This window comes from Pelodiscus sinensis, chromosome 5 (genome assembly GCF_049634645.1).
Source record: "Pelodiscus sinensis isolate JC-2024 chromosome 5, ASM4963464v1, whole genome shotgun sequence".
Classification (NCBI taxonomy): domain Eukaryota; kingdom Metazoa; phylum Chordata; order Testudines; family Trionychidae; genus Pelodiscus; species Pelodiscus sinensis.
The window spans coordinates 62,376,301-62,395,597 of NC_134715.1; the positions used below are offsets into that span (position 1 = coordinate 62,376,301).

Genomic DNA, 19,297 nt, shown 5'->3' on the forward strand with positions numbered 1-19,297 from the left:
TGCAGCACATGTGGATTTCATTGCATGTCTGACTGTAGTAGAAGGCAACTTAGCATAATACAGAACAAACCTGTTTCATTAATATAACTAAGCCTTGTCAGTCCATATCATTACATGTAGTCTACTCCAAAGTTTATAGTTGCATCGCCTCATGCGGATGTTTATGGACTAGCAGTGATTGCACACAGCAACACGGAAGATTGGTAGATTTCTGGTCACAACTTGATATAGCGTTTTAAATAGTTGGATGTTGTAGCTTGTTAATTACCTTTTCAAATTTAAGAGAAGGGTTATCAGTCAAGGTTCCTATGCTGCAACTCTAACTTGCTAATGTCTAGAACACATTTGATTGTCTTGATATTGATCCACTATGGCGTTTCTCTCCACCCCCATCATGTTGTAATATAATTTAACAGTGGTTTTTTTGGGTACTTCTTAAACATTTTACAAGCATTACTCACAGATTTTTTTTTAACAATTTTAAGCTTTTCATCCAATTCTTATACAATTTACTATATTAAAAAATACTGTGTGTACTGATTGCCCAAGAATTGGTTTGTTGAGGTTGAAACTCCTATCTGGCACACTCTGGTATGGCAACATCCATGGTCCGGCATGATTTTAGTTAGATGGATGTCCACTTATTATAGGTGTGGCCAAGTTTTCCATGATCCCATAAAGTTTGTTTATAGCCACTAGTCCTGGCTCTCACTGTTCTGTGCTGTTATTTAGCTATAATTTACTCCGAAGAAATCAGTAAGCAGTGGACAATATTGACCTCCTGTTGTTTGGCATATTCCTTTGCTTGGCACTGGTCAGGTCCTAGGGATGCCAAACTAGAGAGGTTCAACTTGTAGTTAATTTTTGTTAACTTTTTTTTCTTCTGATTTCCAGTTGTTTAAAACTATTAGTAAAGGAGGATAGAAAACCACCTATAAATAGGTTCTTTCTTCTTTCCCAAATTCAAAATGACAACTGGATGAAATCTATTCTTTATATTTATTTCATACCTAGCCTGAGACCTTATACATGTACCATAGTGAAGCAAATTTTTAAGACTGAATTTAAACCCCCTGAAAAATGGGATTTATTGCGGGAATATTGACAGATTTTGATCTATGCTACTGCTACTATAATAAACAACATCCACTTTGTTCCTATAGGAGAAAAATTGCAATGGTTTCAAAGTCACCTTGATCCCAGCAAAGCAGACTACACAAAGAAAGAAGCCTGTGAACTAATTGAAAAGTAAGAATGTGGTATTTCTTAGTAAAAAAGGATCTTTTTTCGGGTTGGAAATAAGATTGAATTAAGATCAATCTCAAATATACTAAATATTAAATATATATTAAATATACTAAATTAAATATATTAAATATGCAGGCGACCCCTGACTTACAAGTGCCCAACCTGTGACCCCCCTGCTTTTAGGGCAGCTCTGTTCCAAGAGCCAGGGGGCTGCCTACCGCCTGGCACAGCCCCCAGCCGGCTCTTTCACGCAGTGGGGCCGCCCCCTGCCTGGAAAATCCCCTGGCCGGCTCAGGGCGCTGTTTACGCTGTGCTGCAGGGCCGCCTATTGCCCAGCACAGCCCCCGGCCGTTCGCATCGCTGGCTCCAGGACACTACAACTCCCAGGAGGTAAAGTCAGCCAGGAAAGGAATCCCCATTCATAACATTGCCCCTCTGGGTGATAAGGATTCGACTTATGATGGTTCTCCAGGAACCAATTAGGTCGTAAGAGCAGGTGTCTCCTGTATATTAAATATACCAAATTAGTATACCAATTAATATAATCATAGTAATTATTATTATATTAAATATTATATATAAAATACATTTAATATATTATACTACATATTACATATACTAAATTATTATAAATCCCAGTATTCATGTATTAATATTGAAGATATTCTGCATTAACATAAATAGATCATAACCATTCTGGAACTATGGGATGAGGTCATAATGTAATCAGAGAGCCCTACCCGTCAAGTATTCTATCCCTAAATATGTAGTGAAGGCAAATGCAAAATAAAATGGATACTTATATATTTTTCAGTAAGTACATGATTGGCACTCTAAATGTTTGTTCCCTGTGTATAAAACGTTGGCATCATTTCTTGCTGAAAGTGCAGTTCTGTGTTCTGTTCACTGAGCCCCACTTCCTACTTGTGTCTCAGTCTGTTTTAGAAATGCCATCTGAACACACTAGAGCCAATATACATGGCAGAGGGGCATTGCTGGCACTGGATGGCATATATCACACTAGAGCAGGGGTGTCCAAACTTTTTTCAAAGAGGGCCAGATTTGATCAAGTGAACATGCGTGAGGGCCGACCATTTTGCCTGACATTCTTTGAACCATTAAAATTAAATGCAAATTAACTATGTTATGCAAAGTTTATTGCAAACGGCATACTTTTCATTTTGTCACATGGATGACAAATCTAAACAAGTGTTAAATCACTCTGCCTTTCATATCTGAAGGCCAGATGAAAAAAAAATCCAGGAAGCTGAAATATATGTCAGGAACATTGTAAAGTACATTACATATTATCAACTTTTAAGTTAAAAAAATATGAACAGGAACATAACACCAACTATACATGTTGTGTCCAAATATATTTATAACTGATTTAGACCAACTGACACTAACTGAGATTTTACAATGTATTCATCTCAATTGAAAAAAAAACTTGCCTACACTAATGTGAAGGGTGAAACTGAGATCTGGACTGCAGCACATAGGCTAGGTCTGGTTCAAAGGCAGTGGTTTTGATGCGCAAAATGTCACGCAGGTGAGAGTCACTTAGTCTTGTCCTCACGTGGTTCTTGTTAAAGTTCATAGCAGAGAATATCTTCTCACACATATATGTTGAGCCAAACAAGCTCAGCATTTTCTTAGCCAATGTTCGAATCTCTTGAAACCGGCTCTTATCCAGTTGTCGGTAAAAGTTCACAAGAGAGAGCTGTTGGTGACGACTGCGTAACTCGCTGTCACAATGCAGCTCAATGAGCTCAAGCTGCAGCTGATCTGGAGCATCATCGGGGTCAACAGAGAATGGAGAGGAGAAAAGGCTGATCTCCTTTTCAATAGCTGCAAAATCCTGAAAGCGCCGTTTAAACTCCCCAGCCAGAGATGCGATGTCTGCTGCATACCTGCTCGTTTGCGCACTGATATTGTCCTGTGGAAAACTGTTCATTATTTCTTGCAACGCTGAAAAATGTATGGTATTGGGCTGTGTTTGTGACTACTGCCTTATGAAAAGTTGCAGCTTTGTCCCAAAGGCTTTGAGGTGTGAATAAAGCTGGTTCACCGCTGCATCTTTCCCCTGAAGACTCGTGTTCAGTACATTCAGATGCTTTGTTATGTCAACTAGAAACCCCAAATCAGCCAGCCAAATAGGATCAGATATTTCTCGCATTGGTTGTCCCTTTGTTTCCAAGAATTCTCCGATTTCCTTTCTGAGAGAGTAGAAACGCTGCAGTGCAGACCCCCGACTGAGCCATCTTACATCGTTGTGATATAAAACATCTTCGTATTCAGCCTGGATGTCCAGTAGAAACTGTTTAAACTGGCGGTGGCACAGGGCTTTAGAGCGAATAAAATTAATAGTCTTTAGCACCGGTTTCATAACATGATCATATTTGAGATGTTTAGCACAGAGAACTTGTTGATGAATGATACAATGGAGTTTAATAGCTTTGCCTCCTTCGATCACCTTGTTACAGATTAGGGTTGATAATCCACTTCGTTCGCCAACCATGGCAGGTGCCCCATCAGTAATAATCCCAGTAACTTTGTTCCAAGGCAGTTTCATGTCATCTACGGCGGAACTAACAGAAACAAATAAATCTTTTCCTCTTGTTTGGTCTGTAAGGCTCTGGAGGTCAAGTAGCTCTTCAGTCACATTCATTTCATCGTCCACCCCTCTCATAAAAATCAGCAACTGAGCTGTGTCAGATAGGTCCGTGCTTTCATCACAGGCTATTGAAAAGAAGTCAAAATCCACTCCTTTGGATGTCAACTGTCTCTTAATATCTGATGAAATCTCTTCACTTCTCCGTGCTACAGTGTTACGAGCCAGGCAAATGTTGGCAAACTCTTGCTTCTTCTCGGGACAGATATTCTCAACCATTTTCATAACGCATTCTTTGATAAAGTCACCCTCAGCAAAAGATTTGCAATTTTTAGCAATTAACGTTGCCACCTCATAGCTCGCCCTTGTGGCATTTTCATTTGACTCACGGGCTCTTATGAAAAATTTCTGTTGTGACATTAAAACAGCTTCAAGTTGCTTCAACTTTTCACTGCGGTCGTGCCCTGTAAGCTTGTCGTATGTGCTATGTCTCGACTGGTAGTGTCTCTTGACATTAAATTCCTTATAAACAGCCACAGTCTCTTGGCATATCAGACAAACACAGTGATTCTGTATTTCAGTGAAGAAATATTCCACTTTCCACCTGTCCTGGAAGCGGCGGCCCTCACTGTCAACTTTCCTTCTCTTATTTACAGTCGCCATTTTTTTAAATTGACCAGAAGGGGAAGGGATCATGTGAGCGCAGTGCCAGAGGTTTAATACATTGCCCAAGTAATACACTGCACTAATACACTGCCCAACAAGAATTCTCTTGCCTTTGTGGCTGTTTGTGGCGAAGTGTCTAATGATGACCTCCGGCGTGTTCGCAGCTCCACGTGCCTGAGCCCGCCAGAAAGCTGACAGTGTGCAGGGCCAATCACAGATACTGAGATTGAGCAGCTGCGGAGTCCGTCCCTGATCTCAGCAGCTGTGGAGTCCGTCCCTGCACTCTCAGCCCCAAGGTAGAGGGCCTGCAGAGTCAGAGGCGGGCGGAGAGCGCGGGGCATGCTGGCCTCACGGCGGCCCATGGGCAGGGCGAACCCGCAGCCAAGCGGGAGAGCGGGGCTGTGGACATGCCCTACAGGGCGGACTTTAGGACCGCAGCGGCCGCCATGGACGGCGGCGGCGCGGCCGGAAGCGGCGCCAGTTCAGAGGAGTGCCGGGGAGCCAGGAGAGGGGGAGGAAGCGGGGGCTGTCCCCGCACTCTCAGCCCCAAAGCGGAGTGCAGGGGCAGGGTCTGGGACCGCGGCGGCGGCGGCTCGAAGCGGCGCGCTGCGCGTGCCAGTTGAAAAAAGCACCGGGGAGCCGGGAGAAGCGGGGGGCCATATTAAATCCGACCGCGGGCCGCATTTGGCCCGCGGGCCGGACTTTGGACATGCCTGCACTAGAGGATGTGCAACTGAATTGATTGAATGTTCTTTCAAAAGATGTAGTTGAGGAATTCTTTTGGGCAAATTCTATGCCCTGTTTCACGCAGGAGGTCAGGGTAAATCACAGAGGTCCCTTTGGCCTGGAAATCTATGAATCTTTGCTATAGGTGGAACGAACATGTAAAAGAAAACTCTGCTCTCTATCATCCTTATCCAGTAATCATTTGGAAGTTCTCCCAATACAGTGCTAGTCTTCCTTCCCTCAGAGAGTCAGTAGGTGACATTGTGTACTCTTAAATTGATGGGGTAAGAGTCCAGAGGTCACATCCTAAACAGCGTTCCTCTTTTGGAAGAATAATGCATTTTTCAAACTGAATTCAAGAGAATCAGTGGCATATATTTAGATGTAGTGCAGATGGCAAAGAAAAAACTAGTAAATATTGGCAAATGACCAAACCAGAATAGTTGTAATAAGATGCGGCGAGACATGTTATAGCTTAAACTTGTTGTCTTTCAGATATTTACATCGATTCAGTGATGAGCTGGAGCAGATTGAATTACATAACAGCATTAAAGGCAGACAGGGAAGGCAACACGGTTCCCGGGAGATGATCATCAAACAGACCACAGAACATGAAAGACAACTCTATGAAGGATATGGAATAGGTATGGCTGTCCTTGTTATTTCTTTGTTGTGCAAACTGCAATAGCTGCAACTTACCCCGTCTGTTTGCAAGGCCTGAATCCTAAGTGAAAGCTTTAGATTATACTTTGGTTCCTCTTCTTCGAGAAATAAATCTTCCTTTATTTCCCTGGATTTCCAGGGCTTTTTAAGGCAGTTTCAAAAACAAGCAGAAAGATTCTGGTTAGAAATTTTTTTTTACTTCCTTAAAGTACAGCAATTGCCTTTGAGCAATGACTGTGCTTTGTTTTATATTGCTTTGTCACATGTGTATGTAGATTTTGATTACTAAAATTGATAGAAAGGTGATGTTCCTGTGAAATCTGGCTTCTGCTTTTAAAACCTATTAATGGCGCTACCTCAAAAGAGTATGAATTCTATTCAGTACCTGCTTGTCTGCCCTTCCTTTTTAAAATAGAGGCTTTTTTTAGCCTGAGCAGACTTGTTGCCGCCTGTTTAAAAAGGTGCATAATTCTGTGTTTGGCAACATACATATGAGGGTATTTGTTGATATAAAGATATTAGCTCTCAGTTGAAATGACCAACATAACTCACTCATGGTTTCATTACTCATCCTAAACTCATGAAATGAAATTTTCATACCATGGAAAAACATTCTTGCATAGTCGTATTAATAGATTAGTATCACTGAAGACTCCCTTGCTTGTATTGTTCCTAAGAATGGGCCAATTGGACATGTGAACCTTGTGGAACATTATATAACTTACTGTATATCATCCATTTAAGAGGGAGGACTTTGGAGCCTACTAAACTTTTAGGGCACAGGATCTCCCATTCCAGGCATCTCAAGGATGTTTAGAGAAGAGAGCCCTTAATTGAAAAGTAGAAATAGTCCTGTATCAGTTGGCCCTGCCTCCACCAGGATCTCCTTATTTGTGATGGAACACAGCTCCTGTAGTGGAGTCAAAGAGCATTAGTGTTAGGGATGTGAAAGTGTAAATGGTTAACCAATAACTCTGAACTTATTGGTTAATGTTCATGGTACCACGCAGGCTCCTGCCCCACTCCTGGGGAGCCAGCTGTCACCCTGCATTGCTGCTTCTGAAACAGAGGAAGCAGTGTGCGGCAGCAGCTGGTGCGTTCCAGGAACCAACTGCCACCCCATGCTGCTGCCTCTGTATTTAAATTTGATATACAGGCAGTCCCCGACTTACATGGATCCGACTTACGTCGGATCCCTAGATACGAACGGGGTGAGGCAACTCCCGCACATGCGCAGCAGCATTCCCGGGCTCGCTCACCTGGGTCCTAGGATCCTCCTCCTCCTCGGGCCGGCTCCGACTGGGGTCCCGCAGAGCTGCCGGGCAGAGGAAGAGTGCCTCCCCACGCCCGCTGGCCCCCCCCCCCCCCCCCCCCCGCCAGCAACAGGCTGCCCCCTCCCCTGAGCAACAGGCTGCCGAAGAGACAAAAGCAGCCTCTCTGCCCCTCCTCCCCTCTATACATGCCGGGCTCCCGGAGCGCAGCAGCGTCCCCGGGGCTCGCTCACCTGGGTCCTAGAATCCACCTCCTCCTCCTCTTCGGCCGGCTCCAACTGGCCTCTGCCTGCAGCAGCTGGCCACAGGGACAGGGATCCCGCAGAGCTGCCGGGCAGAGGAAAAGTGCCTCCCCACGCCCGCTGCCCCCCCCCCCCCCCCGCGGCCTCTCATCCTGCACGCCTCCCCCTCCCCCCCTGCCAGCAACAGGCTGCCCCCTCCCCTGAGCAACAGGCTGCCGAACAGCAGACAAAAGCAGCCTCTCCGCCCCTCCTCCCCCTATACATGCTGGGCTCCCTGGGCAAACAAAGACTCCACCAAAACAAACAAAGTGCTGGCCTCATTGTGTTAACAAAAAAAGGACCCTCCTCCTAGAACCCTGGGTGGTGTGTGGAAATAAAGCTATTAGCTCAAAGCATGGTGCAGAGCTGTTTGGTATTTGATGAGTTACTCCTTTAGTCCTGAGTTTGTCACAGGGACAGAAATAGATGTGAAATCTTCTGAACAGGGGAACAGACAGCAAAACAAACATTAGAGGGGAGTTAACCTTTCCCTATGCTATCCAAAACTAAAAAAAATGTTTGGCTAGAGTTTCCCCTACAATATGTACCAGTTCCGACTTACATACAAATTCAACTTAAGAACAAACCTACAGTCCCTATCTTGTACGTAACCCGGGGACTGCCTGTAATATAAATAAATTTTCAGCAGTTAAACATTTATCCAATTAACTACTTTTTAACATCCCCAAATTAATGTAGCTCCAAACTTAATTTAATTTCTTGGATTTTCATGGGTTTCTTCATTAAAAAGGAGGAGCTCATTCAGGAATGGTGCTTCATTGTGACAGATTTCTTGCTCTACCCTGCCTAAAACTTTGTGCAGCCCCAACAGACATTCTTGCCCTGATCAGGCTGATGTACACAAAAAGTCCCCTTCAGAGGTGTAACTGGTGATGAATCTTTGACCCCATAGATGTTTGGAGTGGGATTGAGAATGTATGCTTCTAACCTTTCACAACCAAAGACTCCAACTAGAGTACAAAAATGCTATAAGTTATAACAAAAGTAATAGTTGAATAACTCAAAACAACATTCTTAATGTTGGAATATCAAATCATAAGTTTTCATTGGCTGCTATCCAGACAAGATTGTTAGTCTTTATTTTGCCCCAAGGGAAAAATAGGAGTTGCTCCCTTGTCATCACGATATCTCACAATGCCTTAAACAGAGCTGTGTTTTGAAAACATAAGCATGACTAATGACAGATCTTGGTCAAGGATGCTGCATGGGATTAGCTTTAAAAAAATGGACATTTTTGAGCCTAACTGAACTGATAGCATCCGTGTGTGTGTGTGTGTGTGAGTCTCTTTAAAAGTGGTATGCAAATGCTAGCTGTGCTTGAGAGAGAGCTTGAATGACTAAAAATCATGTACTGGAACTAGGCTGAAGGCAAGAGGAGAAATCAAGTAGAACAAGGCTAATTGAAACTGGAAAAAGGAATGGTGGAAGCTAAGATTCAGTTTGTGTTGGGGAGGAAGGGGGGGGGGGGAAGCAATAACAATATAATGACCTGACACCTTACTTTTTAAAAACAGACAGCCTTTTTGGAACCAAATAATCAGTTTAACTTTAATGTCTAAAAGAGTATTGTTCAAAGTCAATGCTGTTTATTGTGATATAGAAGTCATTAAAATCAACATTTGGTTCCTGTTTGGAATGTAAATCTTGGCCAATTAGCTTCTTTGAGACAAGTATTTCCTAAATTCTGAGGAGTTGCAGGGGGGAAGGGAGAGGGGGACAAGACAGATTTTTAAAGTATTTGTTAGTGGTACTTAATCCTTCAGAGATTCTCATGTTCTGTTCTGCATAAGATAGCAAAGAATTCATTGATTCGTGGTGTTGAGCTATGTGACTTGACTTACACAATAGGAATCCAGTGTTCTCTCTCCTCGCTTCCTCTTTTGAATTTCTTCCATGGCAGAAATAGGAAAGCAATATACAGTAAAACTCCAATTGTCTTGCATCCAGTGGTCCGGCACTCCCGATAGTCCATCACCAACTGGAATCTGGAAGTGCTTTGACCAGCCGGACAATTGGAGCTGTTCTGGGCTGCTTCCCCAAGTCCGCTGCTGCCACTGCTGAAACTGACCAGCTGCAGACTTGGGGAAGTGGCGCGCAGCAGAGCAGCTGGGGTGTTGCCGGGTTGGCCCTGCAGCGCCACCCCTCACCTCCCTGCTTGGTGCTTGGCAGCTCCCCAGCCTCTCTGCTCCGCGCTGCTTCCCCAAGTCCGCAGCTGGTCAGTTTCAGCAGCGGCAGCAGCAGACTTGGGGAAGCTGCAGAGCAGAGCTTCCTGGTGTGCTGCCTGGTGCCGAGCAGGTGGGTGAGGGGAGGCACTGTGGGACCAACAGGGCAGCACCCCAGCTGTTCTGCCCTGCCGCTTCCCCAAGTCGCTGCTGCCGCTTGCAGCCCCAGCTGGTCTGTCGCCGGCAGCTGTGCAGGGCTCCCCCCCCCCCCTTGCAAAATGGCGGAGGGTTCACCCCACGCTTCACCATTCCCTGCCGGACCCTCTGCCTCTCTCCTCTCCACGCCTCCCCTCCCCCCCGACCCGTCACAGCCTCCTGCTGGAGTACCTCCTGATACTCCGGCATATCCAATAATCCAGCACCCTCTGGGTCCCAAAGGTGCCAAATTATTGGAAGTCTACTGTATATGATTTTTTAAATATGTTCTTTTTTTCAAATTGTTCCCCTATACAAAGTCTCCCTTCCAATTTTTGTGGTTTTAAAAATTACTCTTTCTTTTTTTTAATGTTTTTCTCTTCTGTTTGTTCTGTGAAAGTTCTATGCACACAGGAAAATCAGAGAAATAGGCTAGAAAACAACTCTCTCTGAAATGCATAAGGTAAACAAACTGGAGAAAAAAGATGAACTGAGTTAATTTATAGTTAATTCATAGTTTTGCTCATGATTGGTGTAAGTTTAAAAACGCAAAAGTCTGCCATTTTTAATTTGATGGTGCCTTTGACATATAAAGGGGCAAACTCAAATCATTCATCAATTGTTAGAACAGCTGCTGGAGGTTCTGTCTGTCTAGAACTCAGTCTTCATTAAGAGAAAATTGTTGCTACTAAATACTGTAATTGGAAATGGGATGAAAAAAACAATGTCAGCTGAAGATAGTCATTAAAACACAATTTCATCACCAGAGGCTTCTTTTTATCTTCAAGCTGATTTCATGTTTGAGTGTCTCTCTGTTACTGGGATCAGAATTTCCCTTTGTGTTGTATGCTTTGCCTTGAAGTAGCCTTAGAATATAAAAAGTGTTTGGAGTTCTTAAAGTCACCTATGGGTTGCCATTTTTATAATAAAGCGTTATGCTTTTGTGGATAGCAGTTCAAGAATCTTCATTTCTTCAGGAGTTGATCATTAACCGGTAGAAGTTCTTCAATAGCTACACTGGCAGCTGAGAGTTGCACAGATACTTCTAGGAAAAGTAACAATAAAGGAGGCTTCAATTTTAAAATCAGGTTGTTAAGGAAATAATGGGTCTTTTTTTAGTAGTGTGTGATTGGTTCCTGCCTTTGCCTCTGTGCTTAATTGCACAACTAAACAGGCTTTACAGGTTTGGCTTTTCTAGCATATTGTCAGTTTCAGCATTTTGTATTTCCTGTAAATACTTATTTTTCAGGTGTTCAAGCTTTGCACATTAATATGTATATTGAAAAGGCATTCTGGATCCAAAAGATGATGATACATTCAGGAGTATATTTGTGTATTGTTGTATATTTTTGCTCTGGCAAAGCCTCAGAAGCGCGGGACCCCGCTGCGGCTGCGGGTTTGCTCCCGGTGCCCCTGGTCTGCTGGGGACCGTCTCCAGCAAACCAGGGGCACCGGGAGCAAAGCGGTCCCGCGCCAGAGCAAAGCCTCAGAGGCGAGGCACCCCCCGCTGCTGCTTTGCTCCCTGTGTCCCTGGTCTGCTGGGAGAAGGGGGGGGGGGGGGGCGCAGCTAGTGTGCCCCCCCCCCAGCGGACCAGGCTTTTCTTGTGGACCCTGGGGCAGAGCAGCTGGGGCGCTGCCGGTTGGTCCCGCAGCGCCGCTCTGGGCACTACTGGACCAACCAGGCAGCACCCCAGCTGCTCTGCCCCAGGCGTCCTGATTCAGCCGCTGCTGGTCAGTTTCAGCAGTGGCTGAATCAGGATGCCTGGGGCAGAGCAGATGGGGTGCTGCTGGGTAGGTCCAGTAGCGCCAAGGAGCGGTGCTACTGGAGCAACCCAGCAGCACCCCAGCTGCTCTGCCCCAGACATCCCCAAGTCAGCCGTTGCTGAAACTGACCAGCGCTGACTACAGGAAGCCGGAGGCACAGTTGCTCTGCCCCGGGCTTCCTGGAATCAGCTGCTGATCAGTTTCAGCAGCAGCTGACTTGGGGTTCTTAAGTTGAATCTGTATGTAAGTCAGAACTGGCGGTCAGTTTCAGCAGCGGCTGAATCTGGACGCCAGTTCCGACTTACATACAGATTCAACTTAAGAACAAACCTACAGTCCCTATCTTGTACGTAACCCGGGAACTGCCTGTATATCCTTTTTGCTAGAAAATACAGTGCTACTGTAGTGTTTGTATCCTGCTTAGGCTCTATGTTGATGGGCTTACTAAAGATGCATAGTTATTAATGAACAAAACTTTGCTTTTTGAAAAATAGATCCCAGAGCTTTCACTACTAGTACATGATATATAGATGTTCATCTTTTAAACCTGACAAACTTACTTTCCAGGTGTATGGGTATCCATAAGCCTTTTGATTATATTGCAGTACTAGAATAAAGTTAATCTTGATCTAGATAATTTTTGCTTTCTAAATTCTACAAAAGTAAAATCTGTTGTTGCGGTGGTAATACCAACAATATTTTAACAGGGAGTATGGAATTATCAAGATGTTTTATATTTTTTTAAGCTCATCTTTGACCAAATCTCATCTCGCCAGTTCAAGATGAATCAGACTTTTATCACAGTCTTTCAGAAAATGATTTTATTAACACAAATAAATATGGGGTTATCTTGTGTTTACTTACTGAACAGGGCTGTAATTGAATTGGTTAGGATTGTAAATATTGGACAAAAGCAAGAAGGAATATTTGTAGTTTGTGTTTACAATTCTAAATTCAACTTTATTTGGATGTATCCTACAATATATTTGGGTAACTATCTGACTAAAATGCTATTTTATCCAACTGAACGTTTTAATAGATCCTCTTTTCAGAATAACCAAATGATTATGGAGCAATAATTAAATTGAAAGGTCCTTGTGAATTCTCTATTCCCTATAGCTAAAGGACTCTGAAGTGAAGCAGAACATTTCTTTTCTCACACAGAATAAGATATTCCACTTTCTAGAATAGTAGAATTCTAGATATCTCTAGGATGTCAGTTTGTCTCCAGCTCTGTGCGCTGTGATGACACATTTGTTTACATTAAAATTTTAAAGGACCCCAAGAAAATTCACAAAATCCCTAACAGATAGATGTAATGTTTGAGTTAATACTATTGTAATCTCCACAAGGCAAGGAATAATAAATTGTCATCACACGTAACAAAATACCAATCTGCAAGCATTAATTTAGTACCACTACAACACTCTACACCACTGGCATAATAGTACTCTGACACACATCAGTTTAAGTTCAGCATACTGTTATCCTTATTTCCTACATCAAACCTGAAACTCAGCACGTAACACAGTCCTAATTTTGACCTGTTCGTTGTGGTGCTTTCTTACACAGCATAAAAAGTGCTGTGCCGCCACAAACTGGGGATAGGAGTAAGGCGCAGATTTTCAAAGTGTTCAGTGTTTAGCTACTTCTGTGGTTCTTAGGAGAGGTACCTAAATGTGAACTAAGAACTCTTGAAAATTTGTCTCATGGACTATTTATGTAGGGGATTGTTCAGTGGGCTGTACTGCATGGTTGACCTTATTATTTTAAGATCATAACTACATACACATTTTGAAAACTCTGCTACTGTTGTTGAGACATAGCTCAATGAAGGGTATTAATTGAACATGATACATTTTTGTTTATTACAACTGCTAATGTGTTTCCATAACTAGAAATTCAGGGCTAAATCTTGCCCTTAAGTGCTTACACATAGCTTTGACTACACTTAGGCAGAAATTTTCCACGTCCCTTATGGAACAGTCATGTAGAGTTGAATAGAAAAATAAAACTTCCAAAGGTTTTTGAACCATTCAATTAGAATTTAAGAAAATGATACCCCACTGTATATGGTTCAGAGAGCCTTTAGAAAGTCTTTCACATTCTAGTAACTCCTCTGTAGATTTTAGAACAACTTGTGTAGAATCTTATTTATTTCATCTCTCTCCAAATTCTGTGTTTTCATAAAGCATAGGAATAAAACTGATAAAATGGAGCTGAAAAAGTCCCTATATATGTCATATTGAGTACTTAGACTATTAAAAATCACTGCCCTAGAGAAGAAATTATTGGTGCTTTTCATTGCCCTTTTTTTTTCTCATTACAAATGTTAAGGCATTATTGCATTTTATTTTGTTTGTGTTGAGTCAGATTTATTTCCCTGCCAGTTTTTTTCTTTGGCTGATATTAGGGTTCCAACCCCACTAACCACCTCTGTGTGTTATGACACTTGAGTTTACTTCATTCTGGTTTGTTACTTTGTCTTTAAACATAATCAGTAGTGCAGGCTCTTGGAATAGGTTTTATTAATTGAACTTTGCCTCTTTACAGATGGCAGCAAATCCTAAAGGTTCAGTATTTTGAAATATGGACGTTAGCCGTAGCTGTTGCAGTAGTTTAGGCTTCTAAAGCCAAACAAACAAAACCCAACAACCCAAATGTAGGCATGTCAAAGAGTGTTGCTATGTTGATGGTTGTGTTTGGAAAAGCAGTTGAACAAACCAGTGAGAACCTTATGAGCTGTGGTAACTAAATCCTGATTTGTCAGGGAAGCTAATGGAAAGCAGGAACTGCAGATGATTCTGTGATAATTTTAAAAGGAGTGAAAAAGCCCTCCATACCTGAGGCTGGTAGGTGAATTTTAATTCCCAAAGGACTTCATCAGGACTGGTGGCAAAATTACATACGTAAGAATAAAGCAACAATGGCCATTTTACACTTTTCAATGAACATGTAATAGAATAAATAATATCCTACTTTCCAAAGAACACTTGCACTGTCACATGATGGTACTTAAATTTAAGACAAATTTTATGTGGAAACTTCTGACTTGGGACCCTCTGCTTTATCATGGCATAATGCACAATTTACTCGAACTGTACAAATATAACTCTGAACCTACCTCTGAAACTTTTTTAGCCTGTGAATTTTTTGCAGAAAAGAAGGTGAGTCCTTCCTCTAGTTCCCTCCAATCATTATAAATATAAATTGTCTTCTATGACATGAAACTGTTAGAGAATATGGGCCCAAAGACTGAAAGCTGTTAATGTGACCCTGAAACTGTTTAACATTAAACAGTGTTTAAACAAGATTCGGAGTTTGGTATACAGGGACCTTAGCCTGCTGAGTATCATGGCGAATGCGATTACAATTTTTAAAAATCTTTATAAAGGCACAGAAAAAGAAGGAAAAGTGTTTAAAAGTATTTTAACTATAACATATTAAGTAAGGCTTTCATCTTAACATTTCTTGTTCCCTTTCCCTCTAGCTGGAAGGTTTTTAGAAGAAATCTTTGCCTATTTTGACATTTTTAGATGGTCACTTTTCTTGTTCAGGGAGGAGAGAGAAAGTTAGTTGAGATGGACTGGAGCTGCTAAAAACTAATCTCATTTCCTAGAAGACAAAACAAGACACACACACATGAGGGGATGAAAACCCCCCAGAAAAGACAGAAAATGTGGTTCCTTTTTTTGTTGTTGTGTCCCCTGGCTTTTCTTTAGTGCTGGAGAAAGAACAGCATGGCACATGAACTTTATTAGTCATTCTGAGGCCAGTAAACTTGTACCAGCATTGAGAATTTTAGGAAATTGCTTTCATCATTCTCTCTGATCACAGCCTGACAGCAACTTTTCAAAATATACAGACTTGGCTAGCTAAGCCTGACTTATATTAGACAGAAGGAAAGAGGATAGGAAAAAGAAGAAATAATGGGGCAGGAAAAGGACAGAGTAAATCCTAAATGGTGTTTGGAAGTTAGCTAGAGCTAATAGTGGTATTGTTGTTATCTGGGTCCCTCTGTAGCCCTGACTGGTCAGGGCATCTCTGGCTTAGCAAAACAAAGGTCCAACAGTGTCTCAGTGGCTCCTGAGATCCCAGAAGATGGATGTGGGTGGCAGCAAGGATGGTGAAACACCCTCCTCATCTCTAATCTTATGGAGTGATGAGTGGAAAACCCAAGCCCATAATTATTTTGTTTAGCAATATTTGGCCCAATTTCTGGTGCACCAATTTTGGTCTATTGATTTTGGGGCTCTCACTTTTTTCTTTAGCGAGCATGACCTCAATACAGTCCTTGAGTTATATCAGCAGGGGTTTTTGTTTGGCCTAGTTTAATCTTTTTTTGTTTCCCTTTTGCAGCTTTTCCTATCAGTGGTTGTTATTGGTTTCTGACACACTATATAAACTCACTTTTTACACGTGAGATGACAATTAGGATAAATCTGCAGACCAATTATTACAGCAGTTGCTGCACAGCATGTGGGTAAAGCACTTGACTTAGTGGTGAAACATACAGGGAAAGGCAAAACTTAACTTCAGCTTATATACAAGTCAAAAAAGCTTGGCATATTTACTTTACTGTGGCAAGCTGAAGCTTTCCCATGTCAATGCAGTCAACTTGTAGAGAAGCTGAACTTTCATTAAAAAGAAAAAAAAGAAAAAACCCTTCAAAACTAATTTAGCACTTACGTGAAGAAAATCTTCTAAATATGAACCAAATGTAAACAGATGCAGAGTTGTAACTTTAAGTCTGCAAACAGTTGTAGTGCCTCTGCTGCTGAGTTCTGCCCTGTAGCTATAGAGTGAAAACTAAGACTTCTTCTTCGGGTAGTCCCCGTGGGTGCTCCACTTCTGGTGTCGGGCTGGTCCCGGCGCCGCAAATCGGAGCTTTACAGAGCTGTGTGTGTGTGTGGTCGGGCAGCGCGCGTGCACTCTCGTTTCGCGCCTTTCATCTACCGCGCGCTGCCCGGCTCCCGCCAGTTCTTCTCATCCGCCTTGGGTCGCAGACGGAGCTTCCCCACTTTCTCCTCAAATTTCCCCTTTCTTCCCTTCGGCTGCTTGCCGTGGGGAAATTTCATAGCTTTAAATGTTAAAATACATAGCGCGTCTAGCCCCGTTGGCAGACGCGGTTTAAAAAAAAAAAAAGGAAAAGAAAAAACCGAGTAAGAGCAGTGCTACATATATAGTGTTGGCGTTTTTTTCTGTTGCCTGCTCCGGTTACCAAAAAAAAAAAAAAGAGAAAGGAAATAAAATTTAAATAGAGTAAACAGAAGGAAAGTAACTCAGAGAAGCTGGGGACGCATACAAGCGGCTGCACTTAGCCGGCGGTAACGTTCAGTCCCCACAATTCAAAATGCCGGGCTCCCCCGGCTTCAAAAAATGTGAATGCTGTGCTGAACCAATGCCGGTGTCAGATGGGCACTCGGCTTGCATTCGCTGCCTTGGGGAGACTCACATCCCCCAGAAGTGCACCCACTGTGCCAGCCTAACGACTAGAGCCCGCAAGGAGCGGGAACGTCGCTTGAAGGAGATCCTGTTTGATAAGGCTCTCATGCCTTCCACTGCCTCAGGATCCTCTGCCTCGGACCCCACCACTGATAAGCGGAAGGCTCCTTCTGAGGCTTTGTCCTCATCAAAAAAGAGGAAAGCCTCTCCTGCTCACTCCCTGCCAGCTGCTCCGCAGTCGCGGGCAAGCGCAGGTGACAAGCCGGGCACTTCTCGTTCGAGGGTAACCCGTGCTCCGTCAGTGAATAAGCCGGCCGGCACTTCAGAGTCTCGTCAGCCCCCTGCTCGGGATCCTCACCCGGCACCGGGGCTTCTTAAAGAGACAGACGCAGCGGCTCCAGTTGTATCGGTGCTGGCTGCTGAAGGGCTTTTAACCACGGCCCCCCACAGGGAGCTGTCCTCAGCACTGGCAGGGGATCAGCGTGCCCATACTCAGATGTCTGCTTCACAGCCCTTAACCCTTCACTCTCCAGGCTCTACACAGCCAGCAGCATCAACACAAAAATCAAATGCCCAGGGAATCTCCCAGAGTACCTCGCCAAGGTCTCACCACGAGCCATCCCCTTACCGTTGTGCCTCTACGCACCACGCAAGAGACCATGGGCGTTATTACCACCGCAGTCTCTCATCTCGTCACTATTATGATAGAGAGCGTAGCTGTTCACACCAGAGATATTCCAGATCTCCTTCTCCTGCAAGACGCTCACGATCACCAACTCATTCATCTAGAAGTGCATATTACGTCAGGTATGATAGCACTAGATCTTCTAGACGCTTGTCCCCTGCAAGGTCTGGCCGGCACTATACCCATCGTTATAGACCGGACTATATTGAATCATCTCATCGCAGTCACTCTCGATCTCATCGCAGGTCTCCATGTTCCTGTAGGTCAGTTAGTCCACGCTCTGGCCGCTCGGAGATCTCCAAATGTTCTCCGCTACGACGCCCTGTATCTTCTCGTTCCCCCACGCATTGTTCATGAATGTCAGACCTAGAGGAAGGGCAACTCTCGGAAGCTGATCAGGATATGTCCCCTAATACCAGTTCACCACAGCCCTCTAGGGATGAACCGTTGTCTATGAGCGAGAAGTCACCACCGGACGATCTTAGGGAATTCCAAGACCTGTTTAAACGTGTAGCGCAATCCCAGGAAGTGCAGCTCACTGAGTCTCAAGCTAAACAGCATAAGTTGTTTAAGAATCTGCACCCTAAACAACAGAGAAAGATTGCACTCCCGGTAGATGAAGCCATCTTAGAAGTGGCACAGGATATCTGGCAGACGCCAACATCGATACCGCCCACTAATAAGAAAATTGATAAGAAGTATTTTGTCTCATCCAAAGGTCTGGATTTTCTTTTCAATCACCCCCAGCCGAATTCCCTGATAGTGGATGCGGTTCGTCACAAGAACAAAATGCCCCAATTTAAGAATTCCCTACCGGATAGGGAGACAAAGAAATTGGACCACTTTGGTCGGAAAGTTTACTCCTCCTCAACCTTGCTACTGAGGGTTGCCAATTATGCTGCTCTGCTATCGAACCATAACTTTGATAATTACTCTAAGTTACCGGAACTTATGCAGCACCTCCCTGACAGTAAGAAGTCTCTCCTTAGATCGGTTGTCCAGGAAGGTTTCACCGCATGTAGGACAGCCCTTCAGATAGCCACGGACATTGCCGACACAGCCGCTCGAGCGATGGCAACAGGCATTGCGATGAGGAGAGCTTCCTGGCTATTGTCAGCGGGAGCCCCTAAGGAGTTGAACTCCAAAGTGGAAGATTTACCCTTTGATTGCCAGAAGTTGTTTGCTTCTACTACCGATGAGATCCTCCATTCTGGCAAGGACTCTCGTATGACCCTCCGTTCTCTGGGGATGTACACGTCACCTTTTAAACGCAGACGATACTACCCCTTCCAGAGGAGATATGATTTTTTCCCCTATAAGCAGCAGCAGCAGCAGCAGCAGCAACAGCAGCGTGGATCCGACCAGCCTAGATTCAGACAGCGCCCTCAGCGCAAACGTCAACAACAGAACCGCTCTGCTGCTCGGCCTTCCCAGAAGCAGCAGGTTTGACTCCCGTGCGGAGGACGCGAACATATCTCCACCGGTCAACACTCTAAAGCCTGCAATCACCACCACCACCTTATTCCACCACCGCCTGAGGCCATTTCTTCATCAAT

At 43.8% G+C, this 19,297-nt stretch overlaps 1 protein-coding gene across 2 annotated transcripts in view; it reads left to right on the forward strand.

Moving 5' to 3' along the window:
- Positions 1 to 19,297, forward strand: part of TMA16 (translation machinery associated 16 homolog) — a 156,399-nt gene that overhangs the window by 121,388 nt on the left and 15,714 nt on the right. For both annotated transcript variants that reach the window (XM_075930157.1, XM_075930158.1), the window contains exons 5-6: positions 1,164 to 1,248; positions 5,750 to 5,898. In XM_075930157.1, the coding sequence (XP_075786272.1) occupies positions 1,164 to 1,248; positions 5,750 to 5,898 (234 nt within the window). The remainder of the gene's footprint in view (positions 1 to 1,163; positions 1,249 to 5,749; positions 5,899 to 19,297) is intronic.